The 18499-nt window shown below is 42.1% G+C and overlaps 1 protein-coding gene across 1 annotated transcript in view; it reads right to left on the bottom strand.

Moving 5' to 3' along the window:
* LOC121582618 (microtubule-associated serine/threonine-protein kinase 3-like) overlaps nucleotides 1-18499 on the bottom strand; it is a 167542-nt gene that overhangs the window by 124220 nt on the left and 24823 nt on the right. The window contains exons 2-3 of the mRNA XM_045225097.1: nucleotides 8475-8622; nucleotides 3490-3614 (exon numbers count right to left, since the gene is read on the bottom strand). Coding sequence (XP_045081032.1) covers nucleotides 3490-3614; nucleotides 8475-8622 — 273 coding nt within the window. The remainder of the gene's footprint in view (nucleotides 1-3489; nucleotides 3615-8474; nucleotides 8623-18499) is intronic.

Raw genomic sequence — 18499 nt, 5'->3', positions numbered from 1 at the left:
TTTCATTCATGGTTTTGATTCTGTTCCTCGAAAATGTCTGTTATTTTCCGGTTTTGTTCGCCCTGCTTTGAACTCCAATTACCCTTTTGAGAACCCTGCCGTAATGAATTAATCATTTGAATGATTCTGATCATTTGTATTCTCCTAAGAATATTTATATTTCAGCATGAGATCAATGGGCCAAAGCCTTCTATAGAGATAGATATTGGATACATATACATACAGTTCTGACAAGGGCAGCCCTGACAGGCTCTGCCAATAGAACAGAAGAGGATTATGAGAAGGGTGATGTGTTTTTTCATAAATAAACATTGTGTAACAAAATGGTCCCTGGGGCTAAACAGCCTGATGCTGCAGTGAAATGTTTAATTTTATGGAACAAAGCCAGCTTTTCAAATGAGATGGATTAATTTTTAAACTGTCATTCAAGTCCCCAAAACTCAGGATGCCTGCCACCTCGGAATGTATATTCTAATCTCTCTCTTATGATCCAGGTAAATCATTGAGCACACTTTTTATTTCCCAATAACAACCTGGTTAATAAAATGTCCTACTTTTCAAACATTGTGATCTGGAATTCTGTAGCAATGATCCACAATCATCTGGTCCCATAGAGATCCATCTCTGGTGCAACAAGTTGAGCACGGTCCCTGACAAACAAAAAAACAAAGCAACTGTCCCTGGCAACCTACCAACAGTACTGTATACAGAGACGGTTTTCTCAAGGTCAAATATGAATCACCAGCATTTATTCTGCACCCAGTTTCCTGACCAAATATTACCACGACTCTAGAGATGGCGTTCCCCTGAGAATTTAATTCAGTACTATCCACTCTAAAAGATGCTATTAGGATGTGGCCATGCATCAGCGTTTCGACACGTCCACACCAGACTGTGTAAGCAGTGGCGAGCAGCATTTAATTTCTTCAGGGGGGCTAGGGAGACACTGAGGCATAAGGATAAGCATTACCATCCGTCGTGCCGTGAACTGATACACCAAGCTACACACAAATCAGACAACACACAGGTACTCCGACACAGTCATACAAACACATACCTACTAACACTAGCAGATATTCAACCCACAACATGCACACAAATACTCACACACACATACAAAGATGCCCGTGTAAACATGCACACACTCACAAATACTCTCAGAACACACACAAACCCACAAAAAAATGAGCCACCCATGAGAAACAATAGATGAGAATGCGGCTCCTATCTCAGCCCAGTGTAATGACATTGTGTTTGTGCTGCATTGACCCTGGCCTCTGCAATCATTAATTTCAATCAGCCCTTGCTACATGGGGTCTGGGCTCCTGTTTACAGGGTCTGAGGAGAATCTAATAAGACGTGGCAGTCTCCAGGGAGGCTCTTCACCCACCACTCCACACTCACCTCTGGGGAGGGGGCATGACCTTATGGAGGCTTTCTGGAGACCAGAAGCATTGGGGACCAGATATTATGGGGACCCGATATTATGGGGACCTGATATTATGATATGATGGGGACCTGATATTAATGGGAAACTGATATTATGATATGATGGGGACCTGATATTAATGGGAAACTGATATTATGATATGATGGGGACCTGATATTATGATATGATGGGGACCAGATATGATGGGGACCTGATATTATGATGAGGACCAGATATGATGGGGACCTGATATTATGATGTGATGGGGACCTGATATTATGACAGTTTACCAAACCAGCACTAACCCACCTGATTCAACTGATCGACTGATGATTAAGCTGTTGGGTCCCCAGAAACCAGGATTGGGAAACACTTATGAGGACCAAACAATCAGACCCTACTGTTGTATTTTTATTGACAATTATTTTACCAGGTAAGTTGACTGAGAAAATATTATCTTTCACAGCAACGACCTGGGGAAGAGTTACAGCGGAGAAGAGAGGGGAAGAATGAGCCAATTGGAAGCTAGGGGTGATTACGTGGCCATGATGGTATGAGGGCAAGATTGGGAATTTAGCCAGGACACCAGGGTTAACACCCCTACTCTTACAATAAGTGCCATGAGATCTTTAGTGGGTTCTATGTCGTTGGGTTCTAACGGGTTCAATGTCTTTGGGTAAAGTCCTGTTGAACTTTTACTCAAAATCTTAAATGTTGTCATTGATTATTGGATAGATTGTGTTTGGGAAAAGCCAAGATCAGGCATGTGTAAAGGATGTTTATAAATCCCTGTGTCAAATACTCAAATACTGTATAAATACGCTTTCAATTAATATACATTTCATGTGTCCACATAACACTGTATATTGAAGAAGCACATTGAATCTCATTCACAAAGACCCATATGTTCATCAAGGCTCTGATATGCATGCACTTCAAACAATGCTAGTCTGTTTGCAAACTCCCAACGGCACACTGGCGCCCCCAAGTGTAGAGAAAAATTCAGCGTATTCAATATTTGCTCTGATCCCAACTGCTGTCTATAATGCTATAAGTTGTTTGGTTTACAGAAATATCAACACATAAGCTAGGATTCACTCAAACAAGCCTTCTTTGAATCTCCACATCCAGATGAAAGCAAATCTGATGACATTACATGATTTGGGAAAACACTAATGAAAGATGTATTCTGAAACACATGGTTTTAATAAATACTGTAAGTATTTTTCAGCCCAACTTCCATTGTATTCCAAGAGTTACTGAAAACTGTATTTCAAATTTCTGGTTTTCTCCCTTGTTTATGCAACTGGGTTGTAAAGCAATGCAGAGGCAGTATACCTTTTGTATATGTTGTCCAGGTGAAAACATAAAACAGATAAAACCCCTGGACTGGACTGAGTGACTCACAGTTGGACAGAATTGGCTTAGCTTCAACTTCCAATGACTTCTCACTCATTTGAAATGGGACGGGAATGACATCATTTCCCATTAAAAGTAAAACCGGGCTGGCTATCGCTTTTGTTATCTGAAAGGACACAGGAGAGATAGGTGATGTCTGACTTAAAGGCTCTTTGACGCTCAAGGTCGAAGTGAGACAAGTCACTGATGACTGAGGTTATTTCAGACTGAGGGATTAGTCCATCTCTGCTACAAACAAGACCGCAGACAGATCTCCTTTAAAACCACTTCACAGAATCACCTTGATTTTCTATTTTTCTGTAATCATCTTTAATTGGGCATTGATTGTGGAACATTAAGGGCCTGAATACATTTACATTATTTAGCAGACGCTCTTAATACTAATAAGGCTCTGACAAAATATGAATCACTACTACTATACTTTGAGATTACATTACATTTTGTTTGCCATTTTGACTGATTGACGTTCAGTTGATGTGTATTCATTGTACTGAAATGCTAAATGGCTTGTATGCCAAAAACTTCTGATAAATACGGCAATCAAATATCTGATTAACAATATCCTGGTCTCAACATCAAAGCATGGGGGGACAGAGTTGTGGAAGTGGAATCATGGGAAGTCATGACCCATAAGTACTCACCAGACTAGAGGTAAGTGAGGGGGCGGACTTCCCCAGGGTGGTGGAGCACATCCGCACCAGGTTGGAGGTCTCTGAGGGGGTCTGCCATGCCTGCTGGGGTGACACATAGGGCAGCAGGTACTTTCCTATAGGACAAGACACACAACAGTATTTAAACTATAGAGAGAAGATACTTTCCTGTAGGACAAGACCGACAACCAGCATTGCCGCCACTACAAAAAATATATACATTTACATTAAAAAAAAAATTATGATAATTTTCGGAATGATAAAACATTTTGTGTAAACAACTACTAAAACCAGATATGAAGTATGTAGAAAAGATAATGGAGCAATACATTTTTAAATAAGATCATCTTTGAGAACTAACAATGATCAAAATAAAAACTAGACAGTCAGGGAGATTCTAAAATTCCAAAAATGTCACGGCATGAGGCCCCAATGAGTTTGTTATGTTTGTGTCACTCAGATAGGATAATAATATGGCATAAGCCATTGTATAATGTGTAGAATTGCAGTAAATTAGCTTTAAAAAAAAGCAACATTTTACTGATTTTATTTTGGGTGTAAAAAAGACTAGGAGCCAAGGACACATTCACGCTATGAGGATACCCGTGGCCTACTCACACCATTTGCCCATGTGAATGGATAATAAATACAAGGTCATACAAAAACAAATTACATTATCATTGAGTGCTTCACAGAAATGAACTGAGCTCTGCCCCGGTCTTTCTCCTCTGTTTAGAGAGACTGAGCTGAAGCCCCTAAAACGTCTTAGGCTCACAGGGGGTAAATGAGGCAGCAGTGAAAGTCAATCCACTTACGAGATCAGTGACGCTACAAACACTGCACAACCACGAGGCATACCTGAACTTGCATGAAGACCCAGATAATATATTAATAGAAGGCTATAATACAGGAAGGATACTTTTACACTGATTTATGAGATGTATATTTTTTTTATTATAGTATACCTCAAACAAGAAAGTAATCCCATAGATTAATAAATGATTAAATAAAAATGAGATGTGTCTGAGCAAGGGCATGTTGAAGAGATGTTTCATACATAGAATCCTAAGATTAACAAGCTCTGAATAAATACATATTTTCAGGGGCAAATATTTTATATTTTCTTAAGTTTCTTTCCCCAAGAGTTGTCTCCCAGTAACAGTCGCTAGATGGCAGTAGGTGCACAGGTGGTACGATTACCATCAACAGTCAAGCACACTAGGACTTATGTCATTGAGGCTCCTGGCAGTAAATTGAAAAGAGTCTCCCTGGAATTGTGTGCCACCCTCCGGGCTCTTATCATCCCACTCATCCCCTCTAGACTTCCACGTGTGTGTTTAATTCCATTTCCTGTTGAAGGACGCACGGCAAGTCAGCGGCCAAAATGGGAGGATTAACAGTTTTTGCGGAGTGGAGTAGAAAAGAGGGAGACACTACGCTCACCTCGCTATGGCCTAATGTGTTTAGAGCAGCAAAACTCTGGTCCTGGGGGGCCGTGGTGTAAGCTGAGTCTGGTCCTGGGAGGCCGTGGTGTAAGCTGGGTCTGGTCCTGGGGGGCCGTGGTGTAAGCTGGGTCCTGGGGGGCCGTGGTGTAAGCTGGGTCCTGGGGGGCCGTGGTGTAAGCTGGGTCCTGGGGGGCCGTGGTGTAAGCTGGGTCTGGTTCTGGGGGGCCGTGGTGTAAAATGGGTCCTGGGGGACCGTGGTGTAAACTGGATTTTGGTCATTGGGGGCCATGTTGTAAGCTGGGTTTTGATCCTTGATCTTGCCGTTTGATCAGAGACCGATAGAGACCTTGGTAAGAAGGTGTGTGGACTCTGGCAAATCAATAACATTAGCTGATCAAGAAAATGCCAGGGGGACAATGTCAGCAGGTGTGGCCTTCAAACCACTGGAATCTGATGACCTAAAATATAATACAAATACAAATTGTTCCATGTTGTCCAACGTATATAGTCTAAGTCCCTCCAGCTCTGCCCATTGAAGCAAGACAGCGATAGAGTGCATAGCGTTCACTTTCACACTCACTGCATTTAGATATTCTTGATCTGCTTTAGTCTACAGCCCAAGAAAGACCTAGCCAAACGTGAACACTGATGAATCGTGCCAACTCAGACAGCTAGCTAAAATGCCTGATCGTCCCTTGAATTAGGATGCAATCAGACGGGTGAAATGAAGAGTCTGATCACATATGATGCACACCGCTCTGACAAGTGAGAATTCAACCACTTACAGCGAAGCGCCTTTGTCTAATTTGGGATTTGCAATATGTGGCTGAAGAAGCAAATGTCTTATTATTTTGGTTCTGTCTGCCACGCTGGCACTGCTGAAATTGTCTGCACGTAACAGTGCTGTGAAGACAACTCGAAGCGAAATGGGTGCATGAAATGTACAAATGAAGAGGCGATGGAAACGAGAGCAACGAGTTCAAATGAAACGTCAAAAACAAGAGTCAACAGCTCCCTGAGAAGCTATTCAACTGAAGTCACGACCAACAAGTGTAGGTAATACCATGGTGATATGTAAAACCTTCTGTTTGCCTATTGTATGTGTGCATGTGTGCATGGGATTACATACAGTGGGGAAAAACAGTATTTAGTCAGCCACCAATTGTGCAAGTTCTCCCACTTATGCACGCATGACTGTAAGTCGCTTTGGATAAAAGCGTCTGCTAAATGGCATATTATTATTATTATTAAAAAGATGAGGCCTGTAATTTTCATCATAGGTACACGTCAACTATGACAGACAAATTGAGAAAAAAAAATCCTGAAAATCACATTGTAGGATTTTTAATGAATTTATTTGCAAATTATGGTGGAAAATAAGTATTTGGTCAATAACAAAAGTTTCTCAATACTTTGTTATATACCCTTTGTTGGCAATGACACAGGTCAAACGTTTTCTGTAAGTCTTCACAAGGTTTTCACACACTGTTGCTGGTATTTTGGCCCATTCCTCCATGCAGATCTCCTCTAGAGCAGTGATGTTTTGGGGCTGTCGCTGGGCAACACGGACTTTCAACTCCCTCCAAAGATTTTCTATGGGGTTGAGATCTGGAGACTGGCTAGGCCACTCCAGGACCTTGAAATGCTTCTTACGAAGCCACTCCTTAGTTGCCCGGGCGGTGTGTTTGGGATCATTGTCATGCTGAAAGACCCAGCCACGTTTCATCTTCAATGCCCTTGCTGATGGAAGGAGGTTTTCACTCAAAATCTCACGATACATGGCCCCATTCATTCTTTCCTTTACACGGATCAGTCGTCCTGGTCCCTTTGCAGAAAAACAGCCCCAAAGCATGATGTTTCCACCCCCATGCTTCACAGTAGGTATGGTGTTCTTTGGATGCAACTCAGCATTCTTTGTCCTCCAAACACGACGAGTTGAGTTTTTACCAAAAAGTTCTATTTTGGTTTCATCTGACCATATGACATTCTCCCAATCCTCTTCTGGATCATCCAAATGCACTCTAGCAAACTTCAGACGGGCCTGGACATGTACTGGCTTAAGCAGTGTATTTTATACTGATAACAAGTTCAAACAGGTGCCATTAATACAGGTAACGAGTGGAGGACAGAGGAGCCTCTTAAAGAAGAAGTTACAGGTCTGTGAGAGCCAGAAATCTTGCTTGTTTGTAGGTGACCAAATACTTATTTTCCACCATAATTTGCAAATAAATTCATTAAAAATCCTACAATGTGATTTTCTGGAAAAAATTCTCAAATTTGTCTGTCATAGTTGACGTGTACCTATGATGAAAATTACAGGCCTCTCTCATCTTTTTAAGTGGGAGAACTTGCACAATTGGTGGCTGACTAAATAGTTTTTTCCCCCACTGTACGTGTGTGTGTGACGTGGTTGTCCTACACTTCAGGCATCATGCTTTACACCCAACTCAATCAACTATTTAGCCTTTCCAATCTGTCGAAATAACCATATCTTCCATCTCCTTTACTCCCCCAAATGCTTTTCACATGAGAGTATGATAGCCTGGCTCATGAAAAGAGGCACGTGAGCGCAGTGCGACAAGACTCTACAGTAAGCCTAGGAGCATTACACATGCATGAGCCTTGCGTTACCAAAATGTCCTGCCTTTCCTCATGCATTTCAAAAGAGGCTGACGGAGATGTGATGCTGAAGAGGATTTTCACCTATCCCCATGTATGGTGACCTCACAGCACAAAATCACTTACCTTAGAAAATACTTCAGGTAGGGTTAAGGAGGTTCGTTTTTCTACTGTTATTAAACCATGCAACATCATTTTGTAAATGGATTGTGTGTGTGTGTGTCTTTCAGACTGCCTACCATAACTAGTCACCAATTGTTTTAGTTTGACATTTTCCCTTCTCCATGAACGCCTTTTCCCTCTGCAACAGTTATCTAACTCTTCACCTAGACTTAGGACACACACACACATCTGCTTCTCTACCTGGGTCCTGTTCAGTAGGGAGCAATCGTTTCAAAACTGGGAGGCACAACCTGAATTTGTCCACTAAGAACACAGATTTTTGTCTCCCGTTGAAAAGTACTATGCTACAGTATGCCCTCCTGAACACGACCCCGGTGTTCTAAGACATGTCCCCATCCCATGGCATCCGGTGCCTTACTGTAAAGCCTGGGGGGGAAACAGGATGACAGAGAGGAAAATGGTGATCCTTTCTTCCTCTCAGTGAGATGGCTTCCTCACCAGTGCTCATCACACACCAGCCAGGAGAGGAAATCCTTACTGAGTGTCCCAGTCAGAGCACAGCTCCAGTTCACTCCTCACTGCATTATTAGCCAAACAGAACAAAACACATTGTATGGCTCACGTTCATATCTAATTCACTGGTAAATGGTCACAGAGAAGCATCTTCTTGATCTTGTGTTTCTGTGTGTTCCTGCGTGTGTGCATGCATAAGTACATGCTTGCATATGCTAGCATTTTTGCATGTGTGTGTGTACAGTATGTGCACCTGCAGGGCAATATGTTTGTTACCTGTGAGAGCGCCCCCTAGGCTTCCCCTGCGGAGGTTGTTGCCGTCCTCACTGAGCTGTCTCTTAAACTTGAGGGCGAGGCCGTGGATCACCTCAGGGTTACTGGACTTCCGGAAGGGCATGGATGGAGGGTACAGGATGTTATCCAACTGCAGGAGAGGAAAGGAGGATGTTAGGTTAGGTCAATGCATCCCAAATGGTGGATCAAGAACCCCACTGGTGGGATATGGCTGGGAGATTTATCTAATTCATTTCATTAATTCGAATGTATGTTTTTGCACGATATTCCAAAATGCCTGTATCGCAAGAATCAAGGTTGTTATTTTTTGTTTTTATGAGCGTTTATGTCTGCTTGTTCTCATGTTGTATTTTTGGTCTCGTCTCCTTTGCTCCTCTGTGTGCACTTTCCCATTTACACCAAAGATATGTATAAAATTACGAGATGCATGTCTCCACCCTAACAATGGCAGTCGTTGTCCCAAAGGCGGGAAGGCAAGCTTAGGTCCAAAATAAGCCCATAGAAACCGGTGGGCTTATTTTGGACATATTTTAGCGAGAGCGAAACCTCTCGCTTCGCCTCTTCCTCTATGGTTTACACACACACACCAAGCCCCTGCATCTCACGCCAACAAAGGTGAGATCATATTTCCCCTCTGACAAGCGGTTTCAAACGCTATTAGCATTTGAGGTTTGGTCCAACAGAGTCGGTCACATGGACACCAAAAGACATTGTGACATTATTTTACTGTAATAAAGGAGAAGTTAACTTTTCTAACGATACCCTTTTTATGTCTCAACTCCTCAAATTGCGTGCAGAGCAGACACTACTAAAATAAGAGTATCAATGAACATTGATTCTGGAAAATGAATGCTCAGGTTTGTAGCGCGCAGCATTGGGTTACCGCTAACAGCATTTTAGCCAAAGACTGTTATACTAGTGGTCTAGTCTGTGTTTCATAAATGTGTAATAAGCATAAAACAATTCTATAAGGAATTGGCAACTCCCTCTCATTCTGAGAAATAAGGTAGGCCACTTGATTTCAACATCAGAACAAAGTGGACAGGCTAGCATGCTTTTCAAACAGTTGGAGACAGACAGAAGGGTGTGTTCATAACAACTCAACTGTTCAACCTTATTAGCTAGCAAACAGATCCAAGTTGGCTAAACTTGAAATATAAAAGATTAGCTGGCTAATCACTAGCACTTGGGCTTGAGAGATTGATGATGAAACCGGTGTTCCATAGCATAATGCCTGCTACAAGTAGGGCTGTCCCCGACTAAAATAATCTTGGGTTGACCATGTAGGCTATTTTCACATAGTTGGCAATATAAGTTACTTTTTAGGTTTGTATCATTTTCATTTAGATTTGGATAGAATGTTGATTAACCACATGACAATGATTGAGATATGAAGACATTATATATTAAATGAAACTGTTCCATGAAAATGTGCATATGAAAACCATAACTGGAACGCAGATGGGTAGAAATGGTAAGATAAATTGGCATTCCACATGAGAAAGGTTGCCGACTCCTCGTGTAGCCTATTACCTGCAACTTCAGGAAAATAACGGCAGAATCTGCGAAAGCCAGCAGGAGCAGAAGGAGAATAGTTGGGTCTGGTTTTTTTCTTCTGGTTATCTAGATCTCTGGCATCCGAGGCATTTGGCTTATTTCATCAAACCGTAAGCTTAAAGCATCAGACAAGCTCAATGCATATTGTTGATTTTATTAAAACACATATGGAAAAATTCACATGTAAAAATATTTACCAATTGATTGGTCGAAAGAACAGCCCTAGGTAAAGGGGAGTCAGATCTGTGGAATAAATTTGACTAGTCGTGGAAAATACTGGAGATCAAGAAAAATAAGATAAAGGAGCAAGCGCTGCATGCATATTCTGTGTGCCAAACAGGTGCTGTTAGATTACAATATAATTTGACTGTTTGGAACAATGTAAACACTAAATCAATTATAAGCGTACCTGAGAGTCTTGTAAAAAAAATAAAAAATAAATAAAGATTAAGCCTTTATGACAGCAAAAACTAAAAACAGTTGGGATGGTGTTCTTCGGCTTGCAAGCCCACCCTTTTTCCTTCAAACATAACGATGGTCATTATGGCCAAACAGTTCTATTTTTGTTTCATCAGATCAGAGGACATTTCTCCAAAAAGTACGATCTTTGTCCCCATTTGCAGTTGCAAACCGTAGTCTGGCTTTTTATGGCGGTTTTAGAGCAGTGGCTTCTTCCTTGCTGAGCGGCCTTTCAGGTTACGTCGATATAGGACTCGTTTTACTGTGGATATAGATACTTTTGTACCTGTTTCCTCCAGCATCCTCACAAGGTCCTTTTGACAGAGGAATTATGGTAAATGACTAAAATTGTTCCACCCCGATACTGATAATCACATGGCCTCTCCTATCATTGCTACGCTGACGATACACAACTAATCTTCTCCTTTCCCCCTTCTGATAACCAGGTGGCGAATCGCATCTCTGCATGTCTGGCCGACATATCAGTATGGATGACGGATCACCACCTCAAGCTGAACCCTGGCAAGACGGAGCTGCTCTTCCTCCCGGGGAAGGACTGCCCGTTCCATGATCTCGCCATCACGGTTGACAACTCCGTTGTGTCCTCCTCCCAGAGTGCGAAGAGCCTTGGCGTGACCCTGGACAACACCCTGTCGTTCTCCCGCCAACATCAAGGCGGTGACCCGATCCTGCAGGTTCATGCTCTACAACATTCGGAGAGTACGACCCTGCCTTACACAGGAAGCGGCACAGGTCCTAATCCAGGCACTTGTCATCTCCCGTCTGGATTACTGCAACTCGCTGTTGGCTGGGCTCCCTGCCTGTGCTATTAAACCCCTACAACTCATCCAGAATGCCGCAGCCCGTCTGGTGTTCAACCTTCCCAAGTTCTCTCACGTCACCCCCCTCCTCCGCACACTCCACTGGCTTCCAGTTGAAGCTCGCATCCGTTACAAGACCATGGTGCTTGCCTATGGAGCAGTGAGGGGAACGGCACCTCCGTACCTTCAGGCTCTGATCAGTCCCTACACCCAGGCGAGGGCATTGCGTTCATCCACCTCTGGCCTGCTGGCTCCCCTTCCTCTGCGGAAGCATAGTTCCCGCTCAGCCCAGTCAAAGCTGTTCGCTGCTCTGGCACCCCAATGGTGGAACAAGCTCCCTCACGACGCCAGGACAGCGGAGTCACTCACCACCTTCCGGAGACATTTGAAACCCCACCTCTTTAAGGAACACATGGGATAGGATAAAGTAATCCTTCTACCCCCCAAAAAAAAAAAAAAAAAGTATAATTGTAAAGTGGTTATCCCACTGGCTATAGGGTGAATGCACCAATTTGTAGTCGCTCTGGATAAGAGCGTCTGCTAAATGACGTAAATGTGCCCTTGAGCAAGGCACTTAACCCTAATTGCTCCTGTAAGTCGCTCTGGATAAGAGCGTCTGCTAAATGTAATAATGACTGTGTAAACTCTGTTAGGGTTATCATTATAAACCCACTAACAGAGGAGGGGGTTAGACTGTGGAAATGTACAGGCCGCCTAAAAGGTGGGAGGTGCAAAGTTCCTTTGTGTGAAGGGATATAAAAAGTCTGTGTTTGGGCACCAGAGCTCTCATGAATAAAGATACTGATGATTCTTGCTGACTGGAGATCTGTTTAATTCATGAAAACCAGAGCCTTACACCCACTGGGAAATATTCAAAGCATTGAGTTTAATTAGAAATAGAAATTCTCGTGACACCTTTGCTGTTGTTCTGGGATTGATTTGCACTTCTCGCACCAAAAGTACGTTCATCTCTAGGAGACAGAACGCGTCTCCTTCCTGAGCGGTATGACGGCTGCGTGGTCTCATGGTGTTTTTACTTGCGTACTATTGTTTGTACAGATGAACGTGGTACCTTCAGGCATTTGGAAATTGCTCCCAAGGATGAACCAGACTTGTGGAGGTCTACAATGTTTTTTTCTGAGGTCTTGGCTGATTTCTTTTGATTTTCCCATGATGTCAAGCAAAGAGGCACTGAGTTTGAAGGGACACCTCCAATTGACTCAAATGATGTCAATTAGCCTATCAGAAGCTTCTAAAGCCATGACATCATTTTCTGGAATGTTCCAAGCTGTTTAAAAGGCATAGTCAACTTAGTGTATGTAAACTTCTGACCCACTGGAATTGTGATACAGTGAAATAATCTGTCTGCAAACAATTGTTTGAAAAATTACTTGTGTCATGCACAAAGTAGCAGTCCTAACCGACTTGACAAAACTATAGTTTTAACAAGAAATTTGTGGAGTGGTTGAAAAACAAGTTTTAATGACTCCAACCTAAGTGAATGTAAACTTCCGACTTCAACTGTATGTGTGTGTGTGTATATATATATATATATATATATATATATATATACATACACACACACATACTTTGTATATACACACACACATACAGTTGAAGTCGGATATATATACACACATACACATACATATATATATACACACATACACATACACACACACACACACACACACACACACACACACACACACACACACACACACACATACATACATACATACATACCGTACATACATACATATACATACACACAGTGAGGGAAAAAAGTATTTGATCCTCTGCTGATTTTGTACGCTTTCCCACTGACAAAGAAATTAGTCTATAATTTTAATGGTAGGTTTATTTGAACAGTGAGAGACAGATTAACAACAAAAAAAAACACAAAAACTCATGTCAAAAATTTTATAAAATGATTTGCCTTTTAATGAGTGAAATAAGTATTTGACCCCTTCTCAATCAGAAAGCTTTCTGGCTCCCAGGTGTCTTTTATACAGGTAACGAGCTCAGATTAGGAGCACACTCTTAAAGGGAGTGCTCCTTATCTCAGCTTGTTACCTGTTTAAAAAGACACCTGTCCACAGAAGCAATCAATCAGATTCCAAACTCTCCACCATGGCCAAGACCAAAGAGCTCTCCAAGGATGTCAGGGACAAGATTGTAGACCTACACAAGGCTGGAATGGGCTACAAGACCATCGCCAAGCAGCTTGGTGAGAAGGTGACAACAGTTGGTGCGGGGACAGGACAACTTCACCGCATCAAAGGGACGATGGACAGGGCCATGTACCGTCAAATCTTGGGTGAGAACCTCCTTCCCTCAGCCAGGGTATTGAAAATGGGTCGTGGATGGGTATTCCAGCATGACAATGACCCAAAACACACGGCCAAGTCAACAAAGGAGTGGCTCAAGAAGAAACACATTAAGGTCCTGGTGTGGCCTAGCCAGTCTCCAGACCTTAATCCCATAGAAAATCTGTGGAGGGAGCTGATGGTTCGAGTTGCCAAACGTCAGCCTCAAAACCTTAATGACTTGGAGAAGATCTGCAAAGGAGGATGGAACAAAATCCCTCCTGAGAGGTTTGCAAACCTGGTGGCCAACTACAAGAAACGTCTGACCTCTGTGATTGCCAACAAGGGTTTTGCCACCAAGTACTAAGTAATGTTTTGCAGAGGGCTCAAATACTTATTTCCCTCATTAAAATGCACATCAATTTATAACATTTTTGACATGCGTTTTTCTGTATTTTGTTGTTGTTATTCTGTCTCTCACTGTTCAAATAAACCTACCATTAAAATTATAGACTGATCATTTCTTTGTCAGTGGGCAAACGTACAAAATCAGCAGGGGATCAAATACTTTTTTCCCCTCACTGTGTATACACACACACACACACACACACACACACACACACACACACACACACACACACACACACACACACACACACAACTACCGTTCAAAAGTTTGGGGTCACTTAGAAATGTCCTTGTTTTCGAAATTAAAGCAATTTTTTTGTGTAGACATTGTTAATGTTGTCAATGGCTATTGTAGCTGGAAACGGCAGATTTTTTATGGAATATCTACATAGGCGTAAATCTTTTATTTTTATTAGCCAGTCTGAGATATGGCTTTTTCTTTGCAACTCTTCTAGAAGGTCAGCATCCCGGAGTCGCCTCTTCACTGTTGACGTTGAGACTGGTGTTTTGCGGGTACTATTTAATGAAGCTGCCAGTTGAGGACCTGTGAGGCGTCTGTTTCTCAAACTAGACACTAATGTATTTGTCCTCTTGCTCAGTTGTGCACCGGGGCCTCCCACTCCTCTTTCTATTCTGGTTAGAGCCAGTTTGCGCTGTTCTGTGAAGGGAGTAGTACACAGCGTTGTACGAGATCTTCAGTTTCTTGGCAATTTCTCGCAAGGAATAGCCTTCATTTCTCAGAACAAGAAGAGACTGACGAGTTTCAGAAGAAAGTTATTTGTTTCTGGCAATTTTGAGCCTGTAATCGAACCCACAATGGCTGATGCTCCAGATACTCAACTAGTCTCAAGAAGGCCAGTTTATTGCTTCTTTAATCAGCACAACAGTTTTCAGCTGTGCTAACATAATTGCAAAAGGGTTTTCTAATGATCAATTAGCCTTTTAAAATGATAAACTTGGATTAGCAAACACAACGTGCCATTGGAACACAGGACTGATGGTTGCTGATAATTGGCCTCTGTACGCCTATGTATTCCATTAAAAAATCTGCCGTTTCCAGCTACAATAGCCATTGACAACATTAATGTCTACACTGTATTTCTGATCAATTTTATGTTATTTTAAATAGACAAAATAATTGCTTTTCTTTCGAAAACAAGGACATTTCTAAGTGACCCCAAACTTTTAAACGGTAGTGTATATTGTGAATAAGTTTTAAAAAACTAAATATGATTTTTAGGCCATATCGCCCAGCCATAGTTATGGCCAACTCAGATTGAAAAAAGGTCACAATAACTTCTTTAGATGAAGATGCTGGTGATGGGGCTGAAGGTAAATGTTGTTCAGTACTGTTTCTGTATGACTACTAAAGCCTGATTAGAGATCACTTGTAGGAACATTGAATGGACCCTACAGTTTTTCTCAGGGTGCTGAGAAAAATGGTGGTGCCTCTAACAACTTCACAAAGCCTCCCAGTGAGAGTACAATGTGTGTACAGTAGTTGCGCTGTAAAACTCTGCATAATCAACTCCTTGTTTACCCATACATTGTAATAAGTGTTGCATTGCAAACGTAGGAAAATGTGTGTTGCACCATCCTTGTAAAACCTATCATTGATTAAATCTGGGGTAGAAAGGCTAACCTGAGTACAAGAGATGCAATGACGCAAGGCTGGTCCACATAAACTGAGACAGGCAGTGTCTCATCTGCAATCTTAGTAAAACATATTCAGCCTACAGCCCCAACCAAATCACACAATATGAGATCATTTCAGAGTAACTGAAAATATATTCGGAACATAATTTAGAAGAGTCAATCCCACTGGTCTACAATACCCCCATTTATTAATGTGCTTGCTTCTGCAAGACCTCTTCCTCTTATATGTTTAGACTGTTGAAGCAATCACATATTTTCTTCAGGAAATGCATATTTTCTAGTTCTCTTAGACATGTCTTTCCCAGGCTGTTAACCCTTTAGGTGGCAATAATTGCTAACAAACACATAGGTCCTTAGGTCTTCAAATACTCATACTAACCGCACTATTTGTGACATAAATTGAGTATGTAGTATTCTTATTGGTCATAGTATGGATATAGTTAGTATGCCAAAAGTTCCCGGATGTCGTACTACATTCGCCAAAATACTAAGTATACAAGCGGTGGACACTATTTCCGTGCTTTTGGGGCCCATAATGCAATTCAGAAAATGGGCAGGGCTTCACAACGTTTTCATATTTGAAGAAAATGGCAGAAAATATGCAGCCGAAGTCCGACGAGATAATTAGGATACAAATTCATTGCTTTAACTATGAAAAATGTTAAGAAAATGTTGAGCAATGTAATAAAGTAATGACTTTGACACACAGACACAAAGGGACACACACACTGACACACAGACACAAATGGACATACACTTAAAGTCCAAATAAGTTACATTACACGTTATGTTGGCTGACAATTTCTTAGCTACGCTATCCTTAAGAACTGCATAGAATATCATTACAGCAGTATGTACCGGCATGTTAGCTAGCTACGTAATGTTAGTTGGCTACTAATACATCGAACAGTGTATTAACTATATGCTATCTAACTAACCACCTAACGTTTATTGACTTGATTATTCACGTCATTCTTAGCTTAGCTAAGTGGTATAGTTCTCAATGGACATTGTTAATGAAGTCGTAAAATGTCTAGCTAGTAATTTGTTATGCTGACAAGCTAGCAAGAAGTTGCATAGCAACAGCATCAACTTCCGGTAGATAGGCAAAGCGCTAGTACGCTCAACTGAAAGGATACAGCTCATTTACAGTACACTAAAATGAACTAATAGTATACACTCATTAAGTATGTAGTATACAGTATGTTAGTATGGGTAATCGAACACAGCTTAGGTGCAGGTGTATATAGGCCTACAGTAATACCCATAAACAAGGGGTTGAATTTCATGTCACAAGGCTGTGTTGAGATCTGAATGTATTCAATAGGAGATCAACTTTGAGGTGATTACATCATCATAACAATATGCTCTGACAAATTACACCAATCTTTATCTTCAATGTTTTTGAAACAGACAATGGGCTGGTGAGTACTGTAGGTAACACCTCTGTACAGAACAATATGGAGAGGAAGAGGTCTCAAAGATACAGTATTTAGCATTCTTCACTGACACAGATGGTGCGCTCTATTATTGGCCCTCTCCACCACAGCCAGACACTGCTGTTTATCAGTCTGAACTGTAATACCAGAAAAGATCAATAGTTATATTCCCCAAATACGTCCATCCTGTTCTTTGTTTACCTTTGTGTTATTTCACTTTTTGAAAACAGCATGTCTTCGTGACAACTTGAACTTTAGTAAACCTTAACTAGCTATCTTATAACACATCGCAGAATACCAAATTGACCCGGCTAGGCCTTAGGGTGAAGAGCAGGGCTCCCCAACTGTTGGCCCGCGGGCCGAATATGGCACACGGATGGTTTAATTTGCCCCCCAAGTTATTTTATTCTATTTATTAGTATAGTTTTTTTTTTTTTTACAAAAGATTGTAAAAACACCAGGAAATCAGCTCTAAGTGAATTTCATTTTTGAAATCTGTTCCCAAGTACTCCCATGCATAATAGAGAGACACTGATCGTATACAAAGGTAAGCGAGGTTATGTTCCGGCCCCCCGACCAAAAGGCCCACGGCTGAATCTATTTGACGATCCCTGGTGTAGGGGGTAGGAGTCCTCTTGGGATTCCACAAAGGGATCAATTTGAGTAGGATTTAGCCTCATTTTACATTTACATTTTCGTCATTTAGCAGACGCTCTTATCCAGAGCGACTTACAAATTGGTGCATTCACCTTATGATAGCCAGTGGGACAACCACTTTACTATTTTCTATTTTTTGGGGGGTGGGGTAGAAGGATTACTTTATCCTATCCCAGGTATTCCTTAAAGAGGTGGGGTTTCAAGTGTCTCCGGAAGGTGGTGAGTGACTCCGCTGTCCTGGTGTCGTGAGGGAGCTTGTTCCACCATTGGGGTGCCAGAGCAGCGAACAGTTTTGACTGGGCTGAGTGGGAACTGTGCTTCCGCAGAGGTAGGGGGGCCAGCAGGCCAGAGCTGGATGAACGCAATGCCCTCGTTTGGGTGTAGGGACTGATCAGAGCCTGAAGGTACGGAGGTGCCGTTCCCCTCACTGCTCCGTAGGCAAGCACCATGGTCTTGTAGCAGATGCAAGCTTCAACTGGAAGCCAGTGGATTGTGCGGAGGAGCGGGGTGCGGCGTTCTGGATGGTTGAACACCAGACGGGCTGCGGCGTTCTGGATGAGTTGTAGGGGTTTAATGGCACAGGCAGGGAGTCCAGCCAACAGCGAGTTGCAGTAATCCAGACGGGAGATGACAAGTGCCTGGATTAGGACCTGTGCCGCTTCCTGTGTAAGGCAGGGTCGTACTCTGCGAATGTTGTAGAG

The sequence above is a fragment of the Coregonus clupeaformis genome, chromosome 15, assembly GCF_020615455.1.
Source record: "Coregonus clupeaformis isolate EN_2021a chromosome 15, ASM2061545v1, whole genome shotgun sequence".
Classification (NCBI taxonomy): domain Eukaryota; kingdom Metazoa; phylum Chordata; class Actinopteri; order Salmoniformes; family Salmonidae; genus Coregonus; species Coregonus clupeaformis.
This window is presented reverse-complemented; position numbering and strand designations above follow the sequence as displayed.